The 19,503-nt window shown below is 41.9% G+C and overlaps 1 protein-coding gene across 2 annotated transcripts in view; it reads right to left on the bottom strand.

The window, feature by feature from the left end:
• Nucleotides 1–19,503, bottom strand: part of C8a (complement C8 alpha chain) — a 55,499-nt gene that overhangs the window by 12,880 nt on the left and 23,116 nt on the right. For both annotated transcript variants that reach the window (XM_028786715.1, XM_028786721.1), the window contains 2 exons: nt 17,806–18,003; nt 16,965–17,205 (listed from right to left, as the gene is read on the bottom strand). In XM_028786715.1, coding sequence (XP_028642548.1) covers nt 16,965–17,205; nt 17,806–18,003 — 439 coding nt within the window. The remainder of the gene's footprint in view (nt 1–16,964; nt 17,206–17,805; nt 18,004–19,503) is intronic.

Raw genomic sequence — 19,503 nt, 5'->3', positions numbered from 1 at the left:
ACAGGATATCCTCCAGTGTAAATGCCATCTTCCCTCCCTTCACTGTTTCTGAAGTCTATCCAAGCTCCTGTTCAGATAGCATTTACTTCATGATGTGTTTTTGGAACAGAATATTTGTCACTCCCTTTAGTTGTGTATCACTGGTCATCTTTGTCACTGTTCTTTTTAATCAGAAGTTCAGTCTCTTTTTTTCCAGAAGAAATGGCTGATAAATGAAAGACATTCAGTGTATGAATGCTGTGGTCCCATGGGAAGGGAATGGAAGGAAGCTTACAACTTCACATCCCAACCTTTGACGCCTGGGAACTCTGCAAAAGGCCATGATCCCACTGGCCTCAGTTTCTCATTTGTGGAAAAGAAGGCGGTTGTTCTTCCCCAAGCATGTATCAGCGGAAGTCCTCTGAGACACTAGAAATATCTATTTGTGTACACCTCTGGAGATAGGAGTAAGTACCTGGAGGAAGAGATGCTCTGAGTAGCCCACTTAGCACCACATAACGGACTTCTGCTATTACCACAGAAGCACTTTCAATTTTTAGTGCATAACTAATTGAGGAAGATTGAGCGTATTTAATTGTTTTGATTTTTAAAAATGCTTCAATGTTGATAAACAAAAGTGGATGAGAAAAATTCACAGGCAGAAGCCAGAGTGAATTCTTCAGTGAACGGAAGAGTGCTATGGAATCATCCAAAGCACTGCCTGATCTATCTGGGCTGCAGAGCGCTGCAAAGCAACTATGCTCTTTAATGAGCTTCAGACCCAGTGCCAGAAAGTGCTTGCAGAAGACAGTTCTAGGTTGGTTTGAGCCATGACACTTGTCTACGGTGGCTTTGCTTTCTGAGGGCCCCAAAATAAGATACCAGCCAGTAAGAAGAGGACCAGGACTCAGAGAATTATAAAATTTGAGAGCTAAAGAACTTCCAGACACCTAGCACACACGTCTAATTTATAGTCAAGATGGGGATGGTTCATAGAGGTTAATTGTCTCACCTGAGGCCATGCAGCTGAAGTCAGGGAAGCTGAGATTCACATGAATGAATGACTGGCTCAGAAGCCTTCAGCATCTTCACCATCCCCAGTTATTGTATCAAACTAAAACATCCTGTCCCCTGAAAAATGTAGTAGGCACCTGCTGGGTACCATCCTGGCACATCATATGCTGGCAATGTAGCTATCTTATGTTAAAACTCTTGTGCGCCAGATGTGACTCTGATTAACGGGTCCTTATAAGGCTAGTGTGTGTGACGCATATAACAGCTGAAGCAAATCTATATCAGAGAGTTTCTTGTTGGAATGCAGCAGAGCTGATGAGAATGGTCTCAACAGCAGCTGTGAGAGATACTGCCGACAGAGATAGCCACACAGAGCCCACTGAGACATCAAGGACAATGAGCTGGGTGTCACAGAGGAGCTCAAACCTGCATCCAAATGCAGGAGCTAAAACTAAATATTGGAAGAAAGAACACGGATCCAGAGAGATGGGTGTAAAGGGGTAGGGAGGTATAGTGGAAAGAACAGGGTAAGCTGTAGAGCCACTGTGGAGAACCAGTGTGGCCTAGGCAGGTGGCCAGATCAATAGAACCCTCTGACAATGTTCTACATCCATCCCACCAGATCATGTTCCACAGGAGGCCTTGACTTGGGGTAGATTGAATTCAAATTTGCTTGAAGTGTTTGACTTCTGAGCTTATGAACTCATATCACCTCACCACACCCAACTGTGGATTAAAAGGTAGACTCCTGGGCCGCATCTCCTTTCATTCTGAGTCTATATTTATGAAAAAGTAGAAATCTTTGTTTTCAAAAGGCAGAGACCACAGATGATTCTCAGGTGGTGAGTCTGGAACAGGATGGTTCCATTTGGTAGTTTACTCTGGTGCCCTGTGGTACATATCATCTCAGTCAGCGACTGCTGAGGCCTTACATATGGAAACAGTAGTCAACCTCATCCCGTCTACTTAGAATAACAACTGGGAAAGCTGGGGCAGGGCAGAGTGGGGCTTTCTGGTTAATAATTAGGATTCGGAAACCCTTCAGGAGATTGAATGGATTCACAGTCTGAGAAAAATGAGACTCACTTGGGAAACTTGTGACAGTTTATCCTGGGGACAAAATATCAACCATACAAGCACACTATGAGGAAAGCAGAGAGCTGAGCAGACAAGGCCTAAAGCTCTGGGTTACTCCCAGTTTATCAGGGTGATGAAGCCAGGTGAAAATGATAACCAGAAAAATAGGTGAGGTAAGTCCATGCTCCCCTCCCAGGTTAGAGAGATCTAGACTCCGAGTGCTGGGATCAAAGGCATGTGCCACCATGCCTGGCTAGGAAAAGGAACCTCAGTTGAGCTGACGCTGCCATCAGATTGCCTACAGTCATGTCTGCAGTGTTTCCTTGATTAATGACTGGTGTGGGAGGGCTCAGCACACTTTGAGTGGTGCCACCATGGGGAAGGTGTTCCTGGGTTAAGTAAGAATTCAACCCAGTAAGCAATGGTAAGAAAGCCAGTGAGGGTTATCCCTCCACAGGCTCTGCTTCAGTTCCTGCCTCCAGATTCTTTCCCTGAGTTCCTTCCCTATGGACAGTGATGGAGAAGCATGTAAGTCAGGTTGATTTTGATCATCGTTATCATGGCAATAGGAAGCAAACTACTAAATATGACAAAACCTTCATCTCTCCCTTCCCATGTTGGAATTACAGGCAGGCCATCATGCTTGTAGCATTTACTTGGGTTCTGAGCTCCAGTTCTCTTGCTTCTGTAGCAAACGTTTTAACCATCTGAGCCACATTCAAAGCCGTAACCTTTGTAACAGAGAATGTTTATCTGAAAGCATGGAGAACTCACCTCAGTTGAATGATAACACTACCAGACAACTCTCTGGGGCTTGTGCTGAGTGAGAGGGACCCTGGGGGATTTTAAGTGTGTGGCTATAGGACTAAGAACTTGCATCAGAGAAACAGAGACTTCAGAGAGGTGGCTCCCAAAGAGAGATACATCATGCTGATCAGAAGCCAAGCAGAGATGAGCTGCCTCAGAGGGCAGAGAACTCTCCTCATGGAGAGGACCAATGAAGGGCTGGCTGCCTGCCTATCAGAGGTCAGCAAGGAGGCAAGAAGAGTGGAAGACCTGAGGTCTTCTCATGCTGAGATTCTGAAATGTTACAATCACACCATAATGCTTCAAAAAAACATTTGAGGCAACTTTGATAAGCATATAACACTATTTCAGTACACACAAGGTATCTTTGGAGTAAAGGGAATCAATGACAGTGTGGGAAAACAGGTAAACAGACATAGAGGAGGGCTTTGATAAGGTGTGGCAGGCCTGAACAGTCTTCCTCAGGGGTTAGAAAGGGGATTCTAGATGCAAGCAGATCAAGAAGCACTCAGGAAAAAAATGTAGACTATAGAGAGCAGAGAGATACTATGTGGATGGCTCAAGTTCCCAGTGATAAGACAGTACTCAGAAAGTCTGACATAAACTCTAGAGTGAGGAGGAAATTGCCCTCAGGGTTGCATCTTGCTCTAGCCTGGTGTCAAGAAGGGATGATTTAAAGAAGGCCTGCTTGGCAGTCCAGGATCTCAAAGAATATGTCTCTGGCTGCCAAGCCTACTGTAAGCTTTCCTGTTTGGCATGGTACAGGTGTGAGAGCTGTCCTCCTGCCTCAGCGTGGGTACCACAGATTCCACAGGGCTCTGAAGTAGAAGTAGGCAGCTTGACTTCTGTGGTGCAGGAACACAGAAAGGCTCTGTTGTTCCTCAGATTAAAGGTATCAAGTGGAAAACAGGTGTGATACATTATTTATCTCTTCCTGACAAACAAACACCACTCGGCGACTATGATCTATCTGCTGCATTGCTCTGCTACACTGGTTGCCTGCAAAAACAGTCTCTCTGAAGGGAAAAGAGAGTCTTAATGTCTATTCTGCCATCAAAGTGGGGGAGATGATTGCTTAGTTTCTGGCTGGACTGGCTGAGACACATTGCCTGACTCACCTGCCCTTGTCACGCTTCCATTTCTCTGTTTAAATTCATATTCGTTGCCAACCACTGGTGGATGTGAGTATGGTGTGCCTTTGCCTGTTTTACTCCTTGTGGCCAGATAGTTGTCTTCCCCTCTTCTCTAGCTAGCTTTCCCCCACTCCCTGGGGATCTCCGGGGTACCTCTGTGCTTCCCTCCAGCACTGTATTTAGCACACCCTTGGAATTTTTTTTTATTTCTTAGTCCCTCTTTTTCCCTATTAGAGTGGAAGTCACTGTTTTGTTAGGCAAGATCCAGCACAGAGCATGGCATGCTCCACGCCCTCATGAGTGCTCAGGTACCAGCTAGCTCTACCATTTCTAGGCAATACTGCTATAGCATTTGAGGAGCTATATGTATTCCCGCCAGTTGTGTGTATTTGGGGAGCGTTATGTGTACTCTTTTAAAAGAAGATACAAACCAGAGCCTCATCACAATCATGGTTAAATCTTGGTGTTTTATGAAGTGTTTTCATTTGCTTTATATCATCGTCTCATTCCAACTATCTTCGGGGCATGGAGGATTTGAACATATTATGAGCTTACTAGAAGAGGGTGAGTCTGGTGTCTAAGAGTGTAAAGTCTGAAGCCATTAGCTGGTAGTGTGACTCTAATTTATTTAACCTCTTTGTGCTTCAGTTCTCCTGTTTTGAAGATGAGAATAATAGTTTCTATTAGGGAGTCTCTGAAAAGAGGGTCCAGCATGATGAAGTAGCCAACATGCCTTGGCTACTATTGTTACCTCACTCACTCCAGGCTTCATGACTAGTAACTCAAGAATCAGGGCTTTGAAAGCTAGACATGCTTACCCAAATCTTTGCGTGCCTACGTCATCATGCCAGTAGTGCTGGGCAGAGAAGCTCTCATCACATACCATTAGGATCAATGGTGGTCCTCAAAGAACCTTGCAAAGGCTGCCCTCCAGTGATGTCCTCATTACACAAGGAAACTCCAAGAGTGATGGCTGTGCAGTGTCCTCACAATGGCAATATTAGAGCTGCATCCCAGCCTTCTTCCCAGCTGGTGAGAGCTGATCTTTAGATTCTCTGATTTTGCACGATGATACTGGCCATGAGAAGGAGTGACATGTGGGAAGCCAGGCTCTGGAGACTTCATTAACTGCAATCCCATTTCTATCCAGCTTCTGTCTGGACACTCACTTGACCACACTGTCCTTCAGTTTGTCTACCTAGAAGGTAACTATAGTACAGTCCCCTCAGGGGGCTATGGTGAGATGTTACATTAACAGCTCACAGAAATGTTATTAAAGGCCAAATACTACTACTTACTGCTGGTTTGGGAAGTGCTGCAGGTTATACTGAGGCTGTGGGTTCCTGAGTCTCAATATGGAAGATCTTGGACTTGAGGAGACAGGTGAATTTGTGATGATAGGTTCTCTGCATCAACACATTAGTGGTATAATCTGCTAGGACATGGATGAGTGAAGATGGTACAAGCAACACCCAGATTACAGATAAACCAGGGAGGATAAACCAAGGAACCCAAAGCCTATGCCCTCATGTTATATTGCCTGCAAAGCTAAGAGTGGGAAGAATTATGATACCATATCAGATTTTTTCCTTTAAGTATGAAGCTATTTTCAATGATGTTAGAAGTAGAAATTCAAAAATCAGGACGAAGTCAGAAGGATGGCACTGAGTGACTCTCAATTCCATGTGTATGCAAATGGCTTAAGGGGAATGGGGATGGAGCCAAGACACCAGGAGTCTGTCAGTCAATCAATACCATCCATCACCGTGAAGCCTGGTTGTCATGGTAACTGGGGATAAAGCCTGGAGCTTGTTAGAATCCAGCTACTGTCTGTTCAGGGTGACTGGTTGGTTAGCGGGCACAGTGAAAGACCTGCTGGGCCATTCCATACTGCTTAACCATGAATATAGAACTCTTTGCAATCAAGTTTCTGTCTACCTCACTTTCCTCACTGTCCAAAGGAGCTGAGACCACCCCTTAGGAAAACACTCAACTCTGCAGAGTAAAGAAAAGCTCTAAAGAATGTGTGTCACGTTAGGATTCTGATCTCCAGGGGGCTTTAGCCTCCATTCTTGGGCAGGACTCTGTAAATTTACCAAATAATGGAATCCATCTGGAAAGAGGTACATGCTATAGAGTGAAACATATATCTAGGTCTAAAGGCCACTAAAGCACTTAAAGACAGGCATCCAGCCCAAAAATGAAAAGACAGAATGATTGCTTGGAAGTCCTATATATGCTAGGCAGAGACCTGAGGTTGAGCATGCATCAGATGGGCAAGGAAGGAATGAGAGGGACTAGAGAATCTCAAAGACAACGTGAGGATGTTCAGGGATGAATGTATGTCTCAGTGTAGCACTGCAAGCTAGATGGAGGTTAAATGGAGTATGGATAAGACCAATGCACACTTATATGGATGCTGGGCATCTTTTCCAGCACCAGGGACCCTCCAGGTTAGTGTTCATCTTTTTATGCCTCTTGCAGTTGGCTATTTTCTCTAGCTTTTGAGGCCCACAATGACTTCATTCCTGTCCACCATTGTCATAAGCTGTCCTAACATAACCTAGACACAGAGCCAAAGCCTCTTCAACTGAATCTAGCACTGGAGTGAGCATGGACACTGGCCTGCTAACGTTCACCCTTGTTGCTTCAGCCACTCCCATGTGACTGCCTAAAGGTTTCAATGCCTTCAGAGCCTGAAAACTGGAAAAGGTAGAAAAACATGGGTTGGTCTCTCCTTTGTGCTTTGCTTGTGTCTTTTCTACTCCAGAATAATGTTATAGGGATCTCCAGATAACTGCACATTGCTGTAGGGCAGGGATCTGTATTCTTCATCTCTATTTACAGTCTATGTGGCTGTCCTTGGCCTCCAGATTGCTAACAAAATATTTGAAGATACCTCATTTGTGAGTTTATTCCTTATAGTAAATCCCATTAATAATATATATTTTATACAAAGTTCTAGATAAAGATATACTACTGGTTCTGTTTCTTTGGAAAGCTCTAACTAATATACTTCCTAAAGCCTCTCTTGTGGCTACTGGTCATTTTCCTTTGTTAGTGTGGTTTGGTATATGTTCATAATCCATAGGACACAACATACTAAGGCAGAATTTTTTAATAATCTTTTGACTGTCACTAAAAGTTAGAAATACATTTTACACTGGGATCAAGCCTCCACACATTCAGCTAAATAAAGTTTCAGTACTTAATTATATTTTGAGTGACACACATGTATTCTGCATCCTAGCATATTTTAATGTGTTGGTCATAATTTAATGCTGGTCATGATCTACTAAATTTCTTTGACAATCCACTAGTAGGTTATTTTCTGAAGTTTGAAAAAACTGAGGCTACAAGTCTTTGAGACACTATAAAATTGTGTTAAGATTACAGTTTCCAAGACTGATACCTGATTCCAGTGATGCGGAGGTGTATATCTTTGAGACAGATGCAAGACACTGGGAAAATTATTTGACATTTCAGAACATCAGTGCTTTGTAAACTATATACTTTCTTTTACTTTGCACAAATGCCTTCTCATTAACTGAAATAATGAATTTTAATTTATTACCCCAATGTCAACCTCTCAGCAGATGCCCAGTAACTGTTGATTGGTCTTGCCACCATGTCTACGGTGGTGTATAACATCAGAATGAATGGAAGAATGCATCGCTGTATGGGAAAAGGGATACATCTTTGGAAGATATACAAACTCTAATTCAGAAGACCTTGGATCAGCACTGAGTCACGTTACAGTGTTTACTTAAGCTCTTTGGGCCTCAGCTTTCTCTCTAAAAAAAATTAGAGGAAATAATAACACAATTCCTTATGAAACTATTACAGAGATTAATTTGAATACCAGATGTGATTGTATATTTGCTTTACAAATATTAGGTGTTACTACATGTAAATATATTTTATTAAAATCAAATACTTTGGTTGATTCTAGGTACGGTGAATGAAAATTTAGACCATTAGTCACTTTGGGTGGCAACTCATTTGGCTGCCCACAAAGTAAATCATCCATGACTATAATCAGGTGATTATAACAAAGCGAAACCCACTGGCTTCTATGGGCCCCCTGATGAGAGGGAACACTTATTAATCATGTTGGTATCTGGACAGTGCCTCCCATGTTAAGTGTGTTTAACAAATGTTTATTTAATAGAGAGCTAAAGGAATGAATGAATAAGGAAGACAGGAGGGCAGGAGGAAGAGCAAGGGAAGCAGTAATTAATTCTACCCTTGTGGCTTGTTCTAAGTTGTGTGTTAGTGGTGGTCAGCTGGCCCAAGGACCCTGATAGAAGGTGATAATCAATGAAGGGTCAGATGAACTACACTCTTGCTGGAAGGACCTTTCCAGGGTCACTGTTATCTGGCATCCATCAGGGGCAGGGATGATGGAGGACACACACTGATTCAGACAGAGTTGTTAACACTTTGAAAGATAGTGATGAGAATCCAAAGTGACCTTGACAAATGGGAAAAACAGACCCTCCCAAACTGGATGAAGCTCTGTGGAGACAGAAATGAATGACCTTGATTGAAAAACCAGGCAGGTGGGGGAGGAGACTTGATGACTGAGGTTTCGGGTCTACAGCAGAAACATCAGCTACTGGGGGCAGGACATAATGTTAATGATTTCCCTTCTGTTTGAGCAATGTTTCAGTACTGGCCAGCTGCAGAACCCTGTGATATAGGTCTTCTTATTATCCCCACTTTACAGATGAGAGAGCAGTTAAGATTACAGTCAGAAGCTGGAAGGCTGGGAAGTTGGAAGATACATAGAAACAATGCCACTGCCATGCCCTGACTGTGGATGAACTCATGGTAAATTCTACTCTTGGTGTCACAGTGTTGGGACGATGGTTGAGGGGGTGGAGGTGGGAGGGGGACTTTCCTAAATGACAGTGGGTGAGTTCATTCTCACTAAAACTGGGTTCTCTCCCTCTGCATAGCCACTTGCCTTTTGGTGGTTCTGCCAAGTGATGTTGCAATGTGAAGTCTTACCTGTGCCAGGTGTTTAAACCACCTGACCTTTAGAACTGTGAGCCCTAAATCGATCTCCTATGTAAGTAACCTTGTCAGGCATTCAGTTATAGAACCAGAAACATGGACCAAGACAAAAACAACTTCATAGCACAAGAATAGGTAACACATCTAAATTTCCCTATATCAGGCTATGGGCTGAATGCTTACATAGATTATTTTGTTTCATATTTAAAACAAATCTGTGGTGCTGGGGAGATGACTCTGGTTAAGAGCACTGACTGCTCTTTCAGAGGACCCACATTCAATTCCCAGAACCCTCATGGTGGTACACAACTGTCTGTAACTCCAGTTCCAGGGGACCCAATACACTTACACAGATATACATGCAGGAAAAACACCAATGCACACATTAAATAAAAATAAATGGTTAAAACAAATCTATGAAGTACATCTCTCATTGTCTCATTTGGAAGAAAAGGAAACTGGGGTACAGAAACATTAATGACTGTGCCTGTCAGGCACAGGGCTGATAAGTGGAGAAGACACACACACAGCCCGGCCATCTGATTCAGAGCTGACTTTACTGGAGGAGTTGGTGGTCTAGCAGTTAGCATAGCTGCCTTACAGATCTGACTCCAATAAAGTTTTCTGAGTGCTTACTGGAGTCTGTGTATTGCGCTGAGTGTTCTCTGCAAATAAGTTCATATTTCCATCTTAACTGTGAGAGGAAGGGTAACATATCCAGCTTGCAGTTGAGATTGGATTTCACATGATTAAGCAATCTACCCAGAATGGCACAATTAATGAGTAACTGGTCCCATGACTTTAACTGCTCAATTAAATAATCATATCAATATCTTGCAGTAAAGGGGGAAAGATCTACTGAATGTTTACCATGTTATCATGTACATGAAATCATTCTTGAATAAACCTTTACTGTCATCCTTATTTAGGCTTTGAAGCTGAGAAGTACAAGGAAATCTGGTAATAATTTGGTCAGAGTCACCTAGAATGGAGGCTCCCTACCTGGGTTCTTACTTAAATGTTTAGACTCTTGCTACCACAACAGGCCTGTTTCTTAATTCAGATGCCTTTAGTACCTGACTGAGCCCACTTGAAATCACAGTTCACAACAGTAGCTACTGTTTGGATGGTGCTTTACTTATAGTGTTTTAGTAGCCATTGTATTGGTTAATTCTCCCACTGTCTACCCTCTCTCCCTTATTCTTGGGATAGACTCCTCTCTCCATGTACACCAAACCTAGCAAACCTTTTGCAGCAGTCTTCTGAGTGTCTGCACCACCACACAAAACTGCATAGTAACCTTTTAAAACTACGATGACATTAGTATAGTATTTTTGGCAAACTGAGTTAGGAGAAATGGCTTTGCTGTTTCTAAGCAGCAGACTCTAAGCAGGAGGCAGTGGTGCCCAAGGACAAGGAATCTGTGTTACCACAGGATGTGCTGGCTTTGATAGGGCCACAGGAGGCTTCTGCCTTCCTTCTCAGCAATCATTTCTGTAAGATCCCTGCAAAGCCTCCTTAATATACCCAAAGCCCACAGAACTGTCAGTTTGAGGCCATTGGTGTGTTAGTTTAATTTTCTACTACATACAGAATTTTCCTTGTAGACCTCTATCAGCTCTTTAATTGATGAAAACAGTCTACTTCAAACTGTATTTGAGGGACCAAGGTCTCCAAAGCTGAAACAAATGTCACAAGTCCTATCTTCATTAGCTAAAAGGAAGGACTAAAGCAGACCATTGCCATATCATTTATTTCCAATGTCATTTATGGGATATCCATCCACCATTGACACTTTCCTCATCTAAGTATCCCTGGGGAGACTGACTGAACAGAACGCAGCCTAATCAGTGGTACAAGTGAACATCCAGGGGAGGTAGAGAGAGATTGTGGATACAGGAGAGGTAATGAGTGATGGATGCGGAGACAGAAAGGAGGCCATGTCATGGAAAGATAAATGTGAATTTTAACTCAGAATACCTTGCATACTTTTCACCAACTAGAACTAAGGAAATACCTTTCCCAGGATCATTGATGAATGAGAAAACTCATATGAAGTTGCCTGGGACGGTGACATAATAGATGTTGGTCACTTCCTACCTGACAGTTCTAGGAAGCTGGGGAGTTGATGGAATCTGTGAGTTCAGAAGATGATTGCACAAGTTAAGAGGACAAGCTGTGGTTGTTTCTGGCAACACCATCAAAGACTAATATCCTAAGCATGTCTTAATCCAATCATGATTTGCTGTTACATGGCCCAGATCTGTCATGTTCTTCTACTTCAGTTCTTTATCTCTTGCCTGGATGCAGCAAGAGCCTCTAAGTGTTCTCCCTGAGTCCACCCTCAATGCTTTCTATCTGTGATCCACATAGCAGCCATTCTATAGTCATATGGGTCAGACCATATTGCACCCAGTCATACAATGTCATTACAGATGTGTTACACCCTTCTTTCTATTGTCAGGGGTCTTTGAGAGACTTTCTATATTTTTAAATGTTTGTTTATTGTTTTTAAATTATATGTATATATGACAGTCTGTATGTGAGTATGGGTACGTGAATACCCAGAGAAGCCAGAGGTATCAGATCCCCCTGGAGCAAGATTATAGGAAGTTTTGAGCTGCCCAACATGAATACTAAGAAATGAACTCAGGTCTTCTGCAAGAGCAGTATACACTCTGTGGCTTAGCTATCTTTCCAGGCAGCATCTCTTAAAACCTTAGTCCTTTCTTGTTGTTCTTCCCTTTGCTAAAAGGCTTCAGCACACATGCCACCTTTCACTCTGAAGCTGCTTATATGCCTTCCACTTGAAAAGTCTTTCTCAGAGCCACCCACTTTGTCCAGAATACTCTCTCCTGCTTTAATGTATCCTCATTATCCTTTACCTCTTAGCCTGGCTTGGATTTTATCTTCTCAGAGAGACAATCTCTAAACACCCAGAGCTAAGTTAGGGTTCCTTTCATGCCATCACTCTCTGTTTCTACACCCTGTTAATGTTATCTTACATATGGTCCTTATCATAATTTGCAGTTTTGTCAGTATCTTATCTTTGAGCTCTATGAATTGAACTTATGTTCCATTAAGTTCCCCTTCTATTAGACATACTGGGTAGTGCACATTCATGTCTTAAATTGATGACCTTGATATAGAAGATATACCAGTTTGTTCTGGGTAAGATCAGATAGATAATAGAGTAGATAATTAGATAGATGACACATAGATAGATAAGTAGATAGATAGATAGATAGATAGATAGATAGATGGATAGATACATAGATACATAGATACATACATAGATAGATATATAGATAGATACATAGATAGATTCATAGATAGATACATAGATAGATAGATAGATAGATAGATGATACATAGATAGATTCATAGATAGATACATAGATAGATAGATAGATAGATGATAGATAGATGATACATAGATAGATTCATAGATAGATACATAGATTGATACATAGATAGATACATAGATAGATGATAGGTAGTAGGTAGATGTGTTGACAGATGATGGATTGAGCACCAGTCATTAAATCCCTGCTATGATCCATGCACTGGGATGGGAAATAAATCTGCAGAAAATGACAAAACAGAAGTACCTACCTATGCTCACATTTCAGAAAGAGGGGGGCCATAAACAAACAAGTATATCCATATGGTAATGTGTTTTGTTAACTTGACACAAACTAGAGTCACCTGGGAAGAGGGAACCTCAAATGAGGATGTGCCTATATAAAGTTAGCATATCTGTGGGACATTTTCTTAATTGCTAATTGCCCGCAGTGGGCAGTGCCATCCCACAGGTGAGCCTGGGCTACATAAGGGTAGTTCCAAAAGCCAGGAGAAGCAAGCCCATAGCAGTGTTCTTGTTGTGTATGCTTCAGTTCCTGCCTTGGCTTCCTTCAGTGATGGACTGTGACGTGGAACTGTAAGTCAAGTAAGTCCTTTCTTTCTACACTACTTTTGGTCATGGTATTTATCACAGCCACACAGAAGCTGGCTAGCACAAGTCAACTAAGGAATGAATAGTGATTTCCTAAATTTAAAATAGGGCCACATAACAAAGAGGGCTTTGCCTCCCTGGTCAAGATAGGCCTCTCAGAAGTGTTGGCTTTGACATTGAGGCCTTAATAGTAGGAACACTGCCATGAAAAACCTCAGAGGGAGGGGCAGTGGAGACAAAGGGGACAACCAATAGGAGACCATGGGTTAAAATGAACCTGCTACATAGAATTCCATAGAGAACAGAGATGATGACTAGAATGCAAGAGAATAAATGAAAGAGGGAAAAGAAGCCCACTGAACTCCTGCAGGAAGCAGGTCAGACATATCAAGAGGTGGCAACAGAGCCGGGAGGTCAGATGTTCACCTGTACTTTGGAAGAAAGCCAAGAAGTCTCACTAAGGAAAAGGATTTAGGATTTACAATAATAAAGACCACCTGGTATACGATACAGACACAATAAATATATGAACAAACAAACACTGTGAGGAAAGGGCAGAGGCAGGCCAGGGTGGGACACACCTACACAAGGGCGACAAAGATGAGCTGATGTCTGTCCAGGAAGGAAGCATCAGAGGGGTCAGCCTTACAGAATGAGAGAGCATGAATATAGAGGAATAAAAAAAAAATCAAAAACATTAGAACAGGGTCACTGAAGTATGTGACCTATCTCAGAGGAACTGTCTGCAACGTGACCACATTCCAGACAAGTCAGAATGAAGAACAAGCTCCTCACTCCCTATGAAAACCCAGTCAAGACAAAGGGAATGTCAAAGGAGGAAAGAAAAACATCCAGATACATAAATTCAGGCCACAGCCATAATGACTCCTGCAGTGGATAGTCACGGGAAGTCCTTAAGGAAGGTTTAGGATCACAATGGAGTCTTATGTTACCTCCCCCAAATGCAGTTTTCTCTCGATATTTTTTTTTGAAGCATGGTGCCATGCTGTCTTTGGGGGAAAAGCATTTGATCTAAAGGACATATTAGAAGAAAACAGCCTTGTGCATCCTCTGGGACAAACCCAGAAAGGATCTGAGGCAAGCCCAAGGACAAAGGAGCCCCCATTGCAGAGCAGTATGTTTACTGAAGCTTCCCAAACCAAGGTCAGCCATGAGTGTGCCCCACCTAGAATGTCTAATGGGAACTGTTCTTAATCGAATATAAATCAAAGTCATAGAGACCAAGAAGGTGAAAAGGGCTGAGACAAAAAAGAAGTAGAGAGAGAGAAAAAGACATATACCTAGAAAGAAAGAGAATGTGGGGGCTGGGGGTAGGGTAGGTGGAAGAGAAGGCAGAGGAAAGCAGCCAGACATCAGATAGGGGAAAGGGCATTCAAGCTGCTGTTTGTCAAAGGGAAAGAAGGTAGAGATGGTTTTGTTCTTTGTAGGTTAATATGTAAATGACATTCTGATTTATTAGCGATCTCCAGCAGATGAGGTGATGATTAGCACATTTCCATATTTATAGAAAAGCAACACTAACTTTTTGGATTTATAGAAAATCAGCCCTTCACAAATAGCAAATTGTGCTATTATCGACATATGGTTTTCTATAAACAGAGCTGAGGTAATTATCCTGGGACAATTTGTCGGTGGGCTCCTTTTGAATATTAACCACTTTGGAAGCCCATTTCTGCCCTACATTATTTTACAGAGGAGGGGGCACCAGATACCCCAGGCAATTCATTAGTAATCCAACACTAAAGAAAGGAGCCTAAACCACAAGAGAAACACCATAGGTCCAAGGCCCTGAGGTCAGATCCCTGTAGCCTTGGGCAAAGTAATTCACCTCCCAGATGAGGCTCAGTGCTCTAGTGGCTAACATTTGTACAACACTATTCTCTATGTGCTGTTACAAAATTAAATGAGAAGATAAGCAGTTATGTGGGGAATTTAATACGTGCTCAATAATGTTGATTCTTTTTCCTTCCGCTCTTGCTTTTTTGAATTACTTTAAAAAGGACTCACTTAAATAGATTTTGAAGTTCCCTTTACAATAATCTTATGAGGCTTGTTTTGTATTTCAGTATGACAGTGCACATATATACATCTTTATTTAACTGGAAAAGGTTTCCCAAATCAATGACTTGCTTTTGGTTCCTAACATCTACTATTCTGTTTTATGTTCTATCCTTTGTTATTGATGTTATTCAAAAATGTCCTTGTAATCCATGCACTGATTTTGAGACCTGTTACTGCATTACAATCTACAGTTAGCAAAATAATGGGTAATGGGCACCATTATATCCTGGGCACAAGTATAGTAAATGTTCAGACACATATCTAGCATTATTACCCCCAAAAAGAGTACATACATAGAAGAACAAATTCAAAATGAGCTAGGCTAGCCAAGAGTCTGAGTTAATACTTCCTGTCTTGCGTTGTACATTTGCTTTATTTTGGCCCTGTGTGAGCATTAAAGAAACAGAAGAGCATGGGCCACAAGGTTCTTGCTTTCACTGATGTTGCTTTCTAGAGGGGAAAGAAATACTAGTAAATGAAAAATTATTTCAATACTAAAGTGTGTGTCCTTTATATGAGCAGGTTGAAGAAGAGGAGTGGACAGCCTGGCATCTTAAAACTGGGCGTTTGAACTTGGTTTTGCAATCGGGATGGATCTTACAACTTGTGATCACTCATGGTTTAGCTCAGTGGTTCTCTGTAGGAAGTGCCAGAATCACATGGCAGGGGTGTCATGTGAAAACTCAGACTACTGAGTGTACACTCCAGGAGAGTTTCCTTTGTTAGGATTGGGGCAAAGGCTTGAGAATCCACCTTTCTAATGAGCTATTGGGTAGGGTGATTACAGACTTAGTACACTCTAGTAGCATTTCCCTCAGGGTTGGGGTGAGATCTTGAGAAGCCACCTTTCTGATGAGTTATTAGGTGGGGTGGGGTGGCTGGCTTTGAGCTCACACTGAGAGCCACTGTCATAAGGGTTAAATGAGAAGTATGAAGGCTGATGATGGCATGCAAAGGGTTTCAGACATTATTCTTCATCTTTCAGGATGTTGATCATTTGATCTGTGAAGTTTTTATCTGTTGGTGGCAACTGCTAAGAACATTTGGAAAGGCCAATCTAGAAGTTGGTGTCATAAGTAAAAAAAAAAAAAAAAAAATGAATGTTCAGCCTATCACAAAAGGATGGTGGTGGAGAGAGAGGGTGGAAGAAAGAGATTGAGGAGGACAAAGTGGGATGAATTTAGGTTTCACTGACTAACTGCAAAGACGTTTCTTTACCAAGAACTCTATAGTCAAAACAAGGTTTCACATTTTAAATAAGGAAACGTATTCATTCTTTATGAAGAGGTAAGTATGAGGATATAGGAAGAACACAGTTTAGAGGACCAATCCAGTCTGAGTTCAAGCCCTCCCTGTGGTACTACTTAGCAAGTCATTCTAATGAATATTGTCTTCCTGGAAATGATAACACACTACATCAGAATCAGTAGACACTATAAAAGCATGCTGTGGTCGTTCATTTTAACTGCTAACATGACACAGTCTAGAATTACTGGTGAAGTCATAAAAAGAGCTTGTCTAGATCAAGTTAGTCTGTGGGTATGTCTTTGAAAAATTATCTTGATTATTTTCATTGGAAATGGAAGATCTGCCCACTGTGGGTAAATTATTCCCTTGGCAGGATCTGGAGTTCTATCTGGATATATATATATATAAGCATAAGCATTGATTGGGTTCATTTCTCTCGACCTTTTAACTATAGATGCTGTTTGACCCGTTGTCTCAAGGTCTAGCCTCTGTCATTGTCCACAATACATTGGAATCTGAAACTGTGAGATAAATCCTCTGTCACCTAAGTTTCTTTTGATGGGGTATTGTATCCCAGCAACAACAAATGAAACTAAGACACATGTCCTTTGTGTGCTGCCAACTGTGTATGTAGTTCTGGATCTACTTACCATAAATTCCCATTTTCTCTTTGTCAAGCACTAGAACATATTCATAAATGCCACCCATGGTTCCAGAGGTGATGTAGTGGGTGCCGTAGTCATTGATGAACTTGGCATACATGCCATAGTTAAACTGGTCTGGGAGCTCCATTAAGGACTGCAGCATTCCTTCATCCAGCACAATATTGTTCCTCCTCATCTTAAAATGTGCAGTCTGTACCTTTGTAGACACTCTCATGAAGCTGTATTTCTTCCAACACCATCCAAATGAGGCAAAAAAAAAAAAAAAGGAATGCCAAAGGTCAGCAGGTAGTAGCTGAAGGAAACACAAGCTCATCAACATGTGTAATAATAAAGTATTAGATTTGACAGTCATGCCTAAGATACCAATTATGAAAAACTTCTTCTGTGCATTTCCCTCTGCTCTTTGCCCACTGAGTGGCAAATGTCTGGTAGACAGATGAGTGTATAAACCTTCTTATCCATTTTAGGGGAAGAGGAGTCTTGTTTTAGAAACCTTGTAAGTCAAATTAAGAGTGTCTTGCTGGTTTTCTTTAATCTAACCACTCTTTTTGTTTTCCTATATGTTCTAGGTAACCATGCAAAGACTGGGGGAGGGGCAGAATGATAGGCATTCTAGTCTCACAGTACGGCTCTATTCCATTTGTGATGATGAGTCTGTATGCAAAGGCATAATAAAAAACAAACACGATCACCACTGATCAGACGTTTCCAATTACACAAGCAAATTAAGGTTCAATTACTACTGTACTTTTTAATGCAATTAAGGTAATACGTGTTCAGTGTAGATTATGGGATACTGAGAGACACAGACTTTATGTTTTAATACCTTCTCATTATACTTGCTTAACTCCTTCAGGAATGAAGATGCATCGGACCAGGATACAGCCGCCTCTACTGTGATATTTTTTATTGGGCCTATGCCAAAGCTTATGCTATTTGACTGGGACTTGTCCTTCTTTATTTTAGAAAAAAGATCATTTGCATCATCATAAAATTCTGAGGAGATTAAAGTATCTGCCAGGGCCTGAAAAGAGAAAACTAGATGTTAGCTTTGTATGTGATTCTTAACTCATATGTGCCATCAGGATCTTTGCTTTGTAAGATACCTGAAGATTCCTTTCAAAAAGCTAATCCATGCATCAGATTGATCCTCACTAACATAGAGAAAATCTAGCAATGTTACTTTGTGTTAAGTGGAACTTGTGAAATATTTCTTCACACACTACATACACACTTGCTTGTTCCTGCATGCAGACAGTTATGTTAAAACCTCAACTATGTTCAAAGCATAGATTTTCTTGGGAGTGAAGGGTTGCTTATCTTTTATGAAGGGGGGATGCTTGCTTGAACTACAAAGAGATGCTGAAGTCTGGAGGACTGGGCATTGACCTGGGCAGAAAGGGGTCAAAAAGGCCAGGTGGAAAATAAGAATCCTAGTAAGCGAGGTTTGGTGCTGTCCCCAAATGTCCAGTTATTTTTTCCCCCTGCACTCAACAAGGTTGCATTTCCCAGCTGACTTAAGCCAGGCCAGTATCTTATCCTGTATTTGAGCAATAGAAGTATTGCTTCAGAGCTTGTGACTCTGAGAGCATATGCTGCAGTGGAGCCTTCAAATAGAGTGGGTACCTGAGTGTCTGTGACACTCAGACAGATGAACAGATACATTAGCCATAAAAACGTCAGAGCCCTGACCACAGCTAAACTAGCCCATCTTGCCTGGCACACAGATCCCAGATCTTCCTTGAAAGTAGGAAAATGGCATTATCAGTATCTTTCAGCTTAGCTCTTCAGAGGCCTGACACCAAACAGAGGTGGACCACAGAATTAGAGAAGCAAATGTCTTAAAAACAGAGCCCATGTCAGTACCTCCTGTTAATACTTTTCTCTTAATGCATCTTGGAGTGGGGAGGCTGTATCTAGACAATTGCTTATTACATCTGCCCCTGTAGACTTGTGCAGACCTATGTACACAAGCCCATACATGCAGTGTATATGTCCACTCTCCTGAGTGATACATAATTTGCTCTTAGTTTGGGTAGATCTGGTGAGAATATTGTCTCTGCCAACTGGTCCCGGACAGCTTTAGGACTGAGATTGTATTTCTTTGTGCTTCCTTTCTAAGATCTGAAAGGGATGGTGATGTGTGATGTGTGATGTGTGAATCTCATGTTACTGCTATGACAATCAAGTAGGAGAACATACATAGAAGATCTGGCCACACAGAGCAAGCTTTCAGTGATATTGCAGTATGAACACTTCCCCACAGGTAAGAAAATGTGTGGCCTTGAACTGGCTCTGAATTGTACCGTGAGCCACTTGATATTCTGTGTGACTGAGAAACCACAGAGGTTTAGAAATGGAAAGCAGAAGCATCAGCAGTTTCAAAATAGTCTTGATTTGGGGGTGGGGGTGGGGGAAATAGGATTTCTTTGTACAGTCCTGGCTGATCTTGAACTACCTGGAACTCACAGAGATCTCCTCTGCCTCTGCCTCTGCCTCTGCCTCTGCCTCTGCCTCTGCCTCT

The sequence above is a fragment of the Grammomys surdaster genome, unplaced genomic scaffold (assembly GCF_004785775.1).
Source record: "Grammomys surdaster isolate TR1022 unplaced genomic scaffold, NIH_TR_1.0 100, whole genome shotgun sequence".
NCBI classification, from domain to species: domain Eukaryota; kingdom Metazoa; phylum Chordata; class Mammalia; order Rodentia; family Muridae; genus Grammomys; species Grammomys surdaster.
The sequence above is the reverse complement of the archived record's forward strand: the minus strand, read 5'-3'. Positions and strand labels throughout refer to the sequence as shown.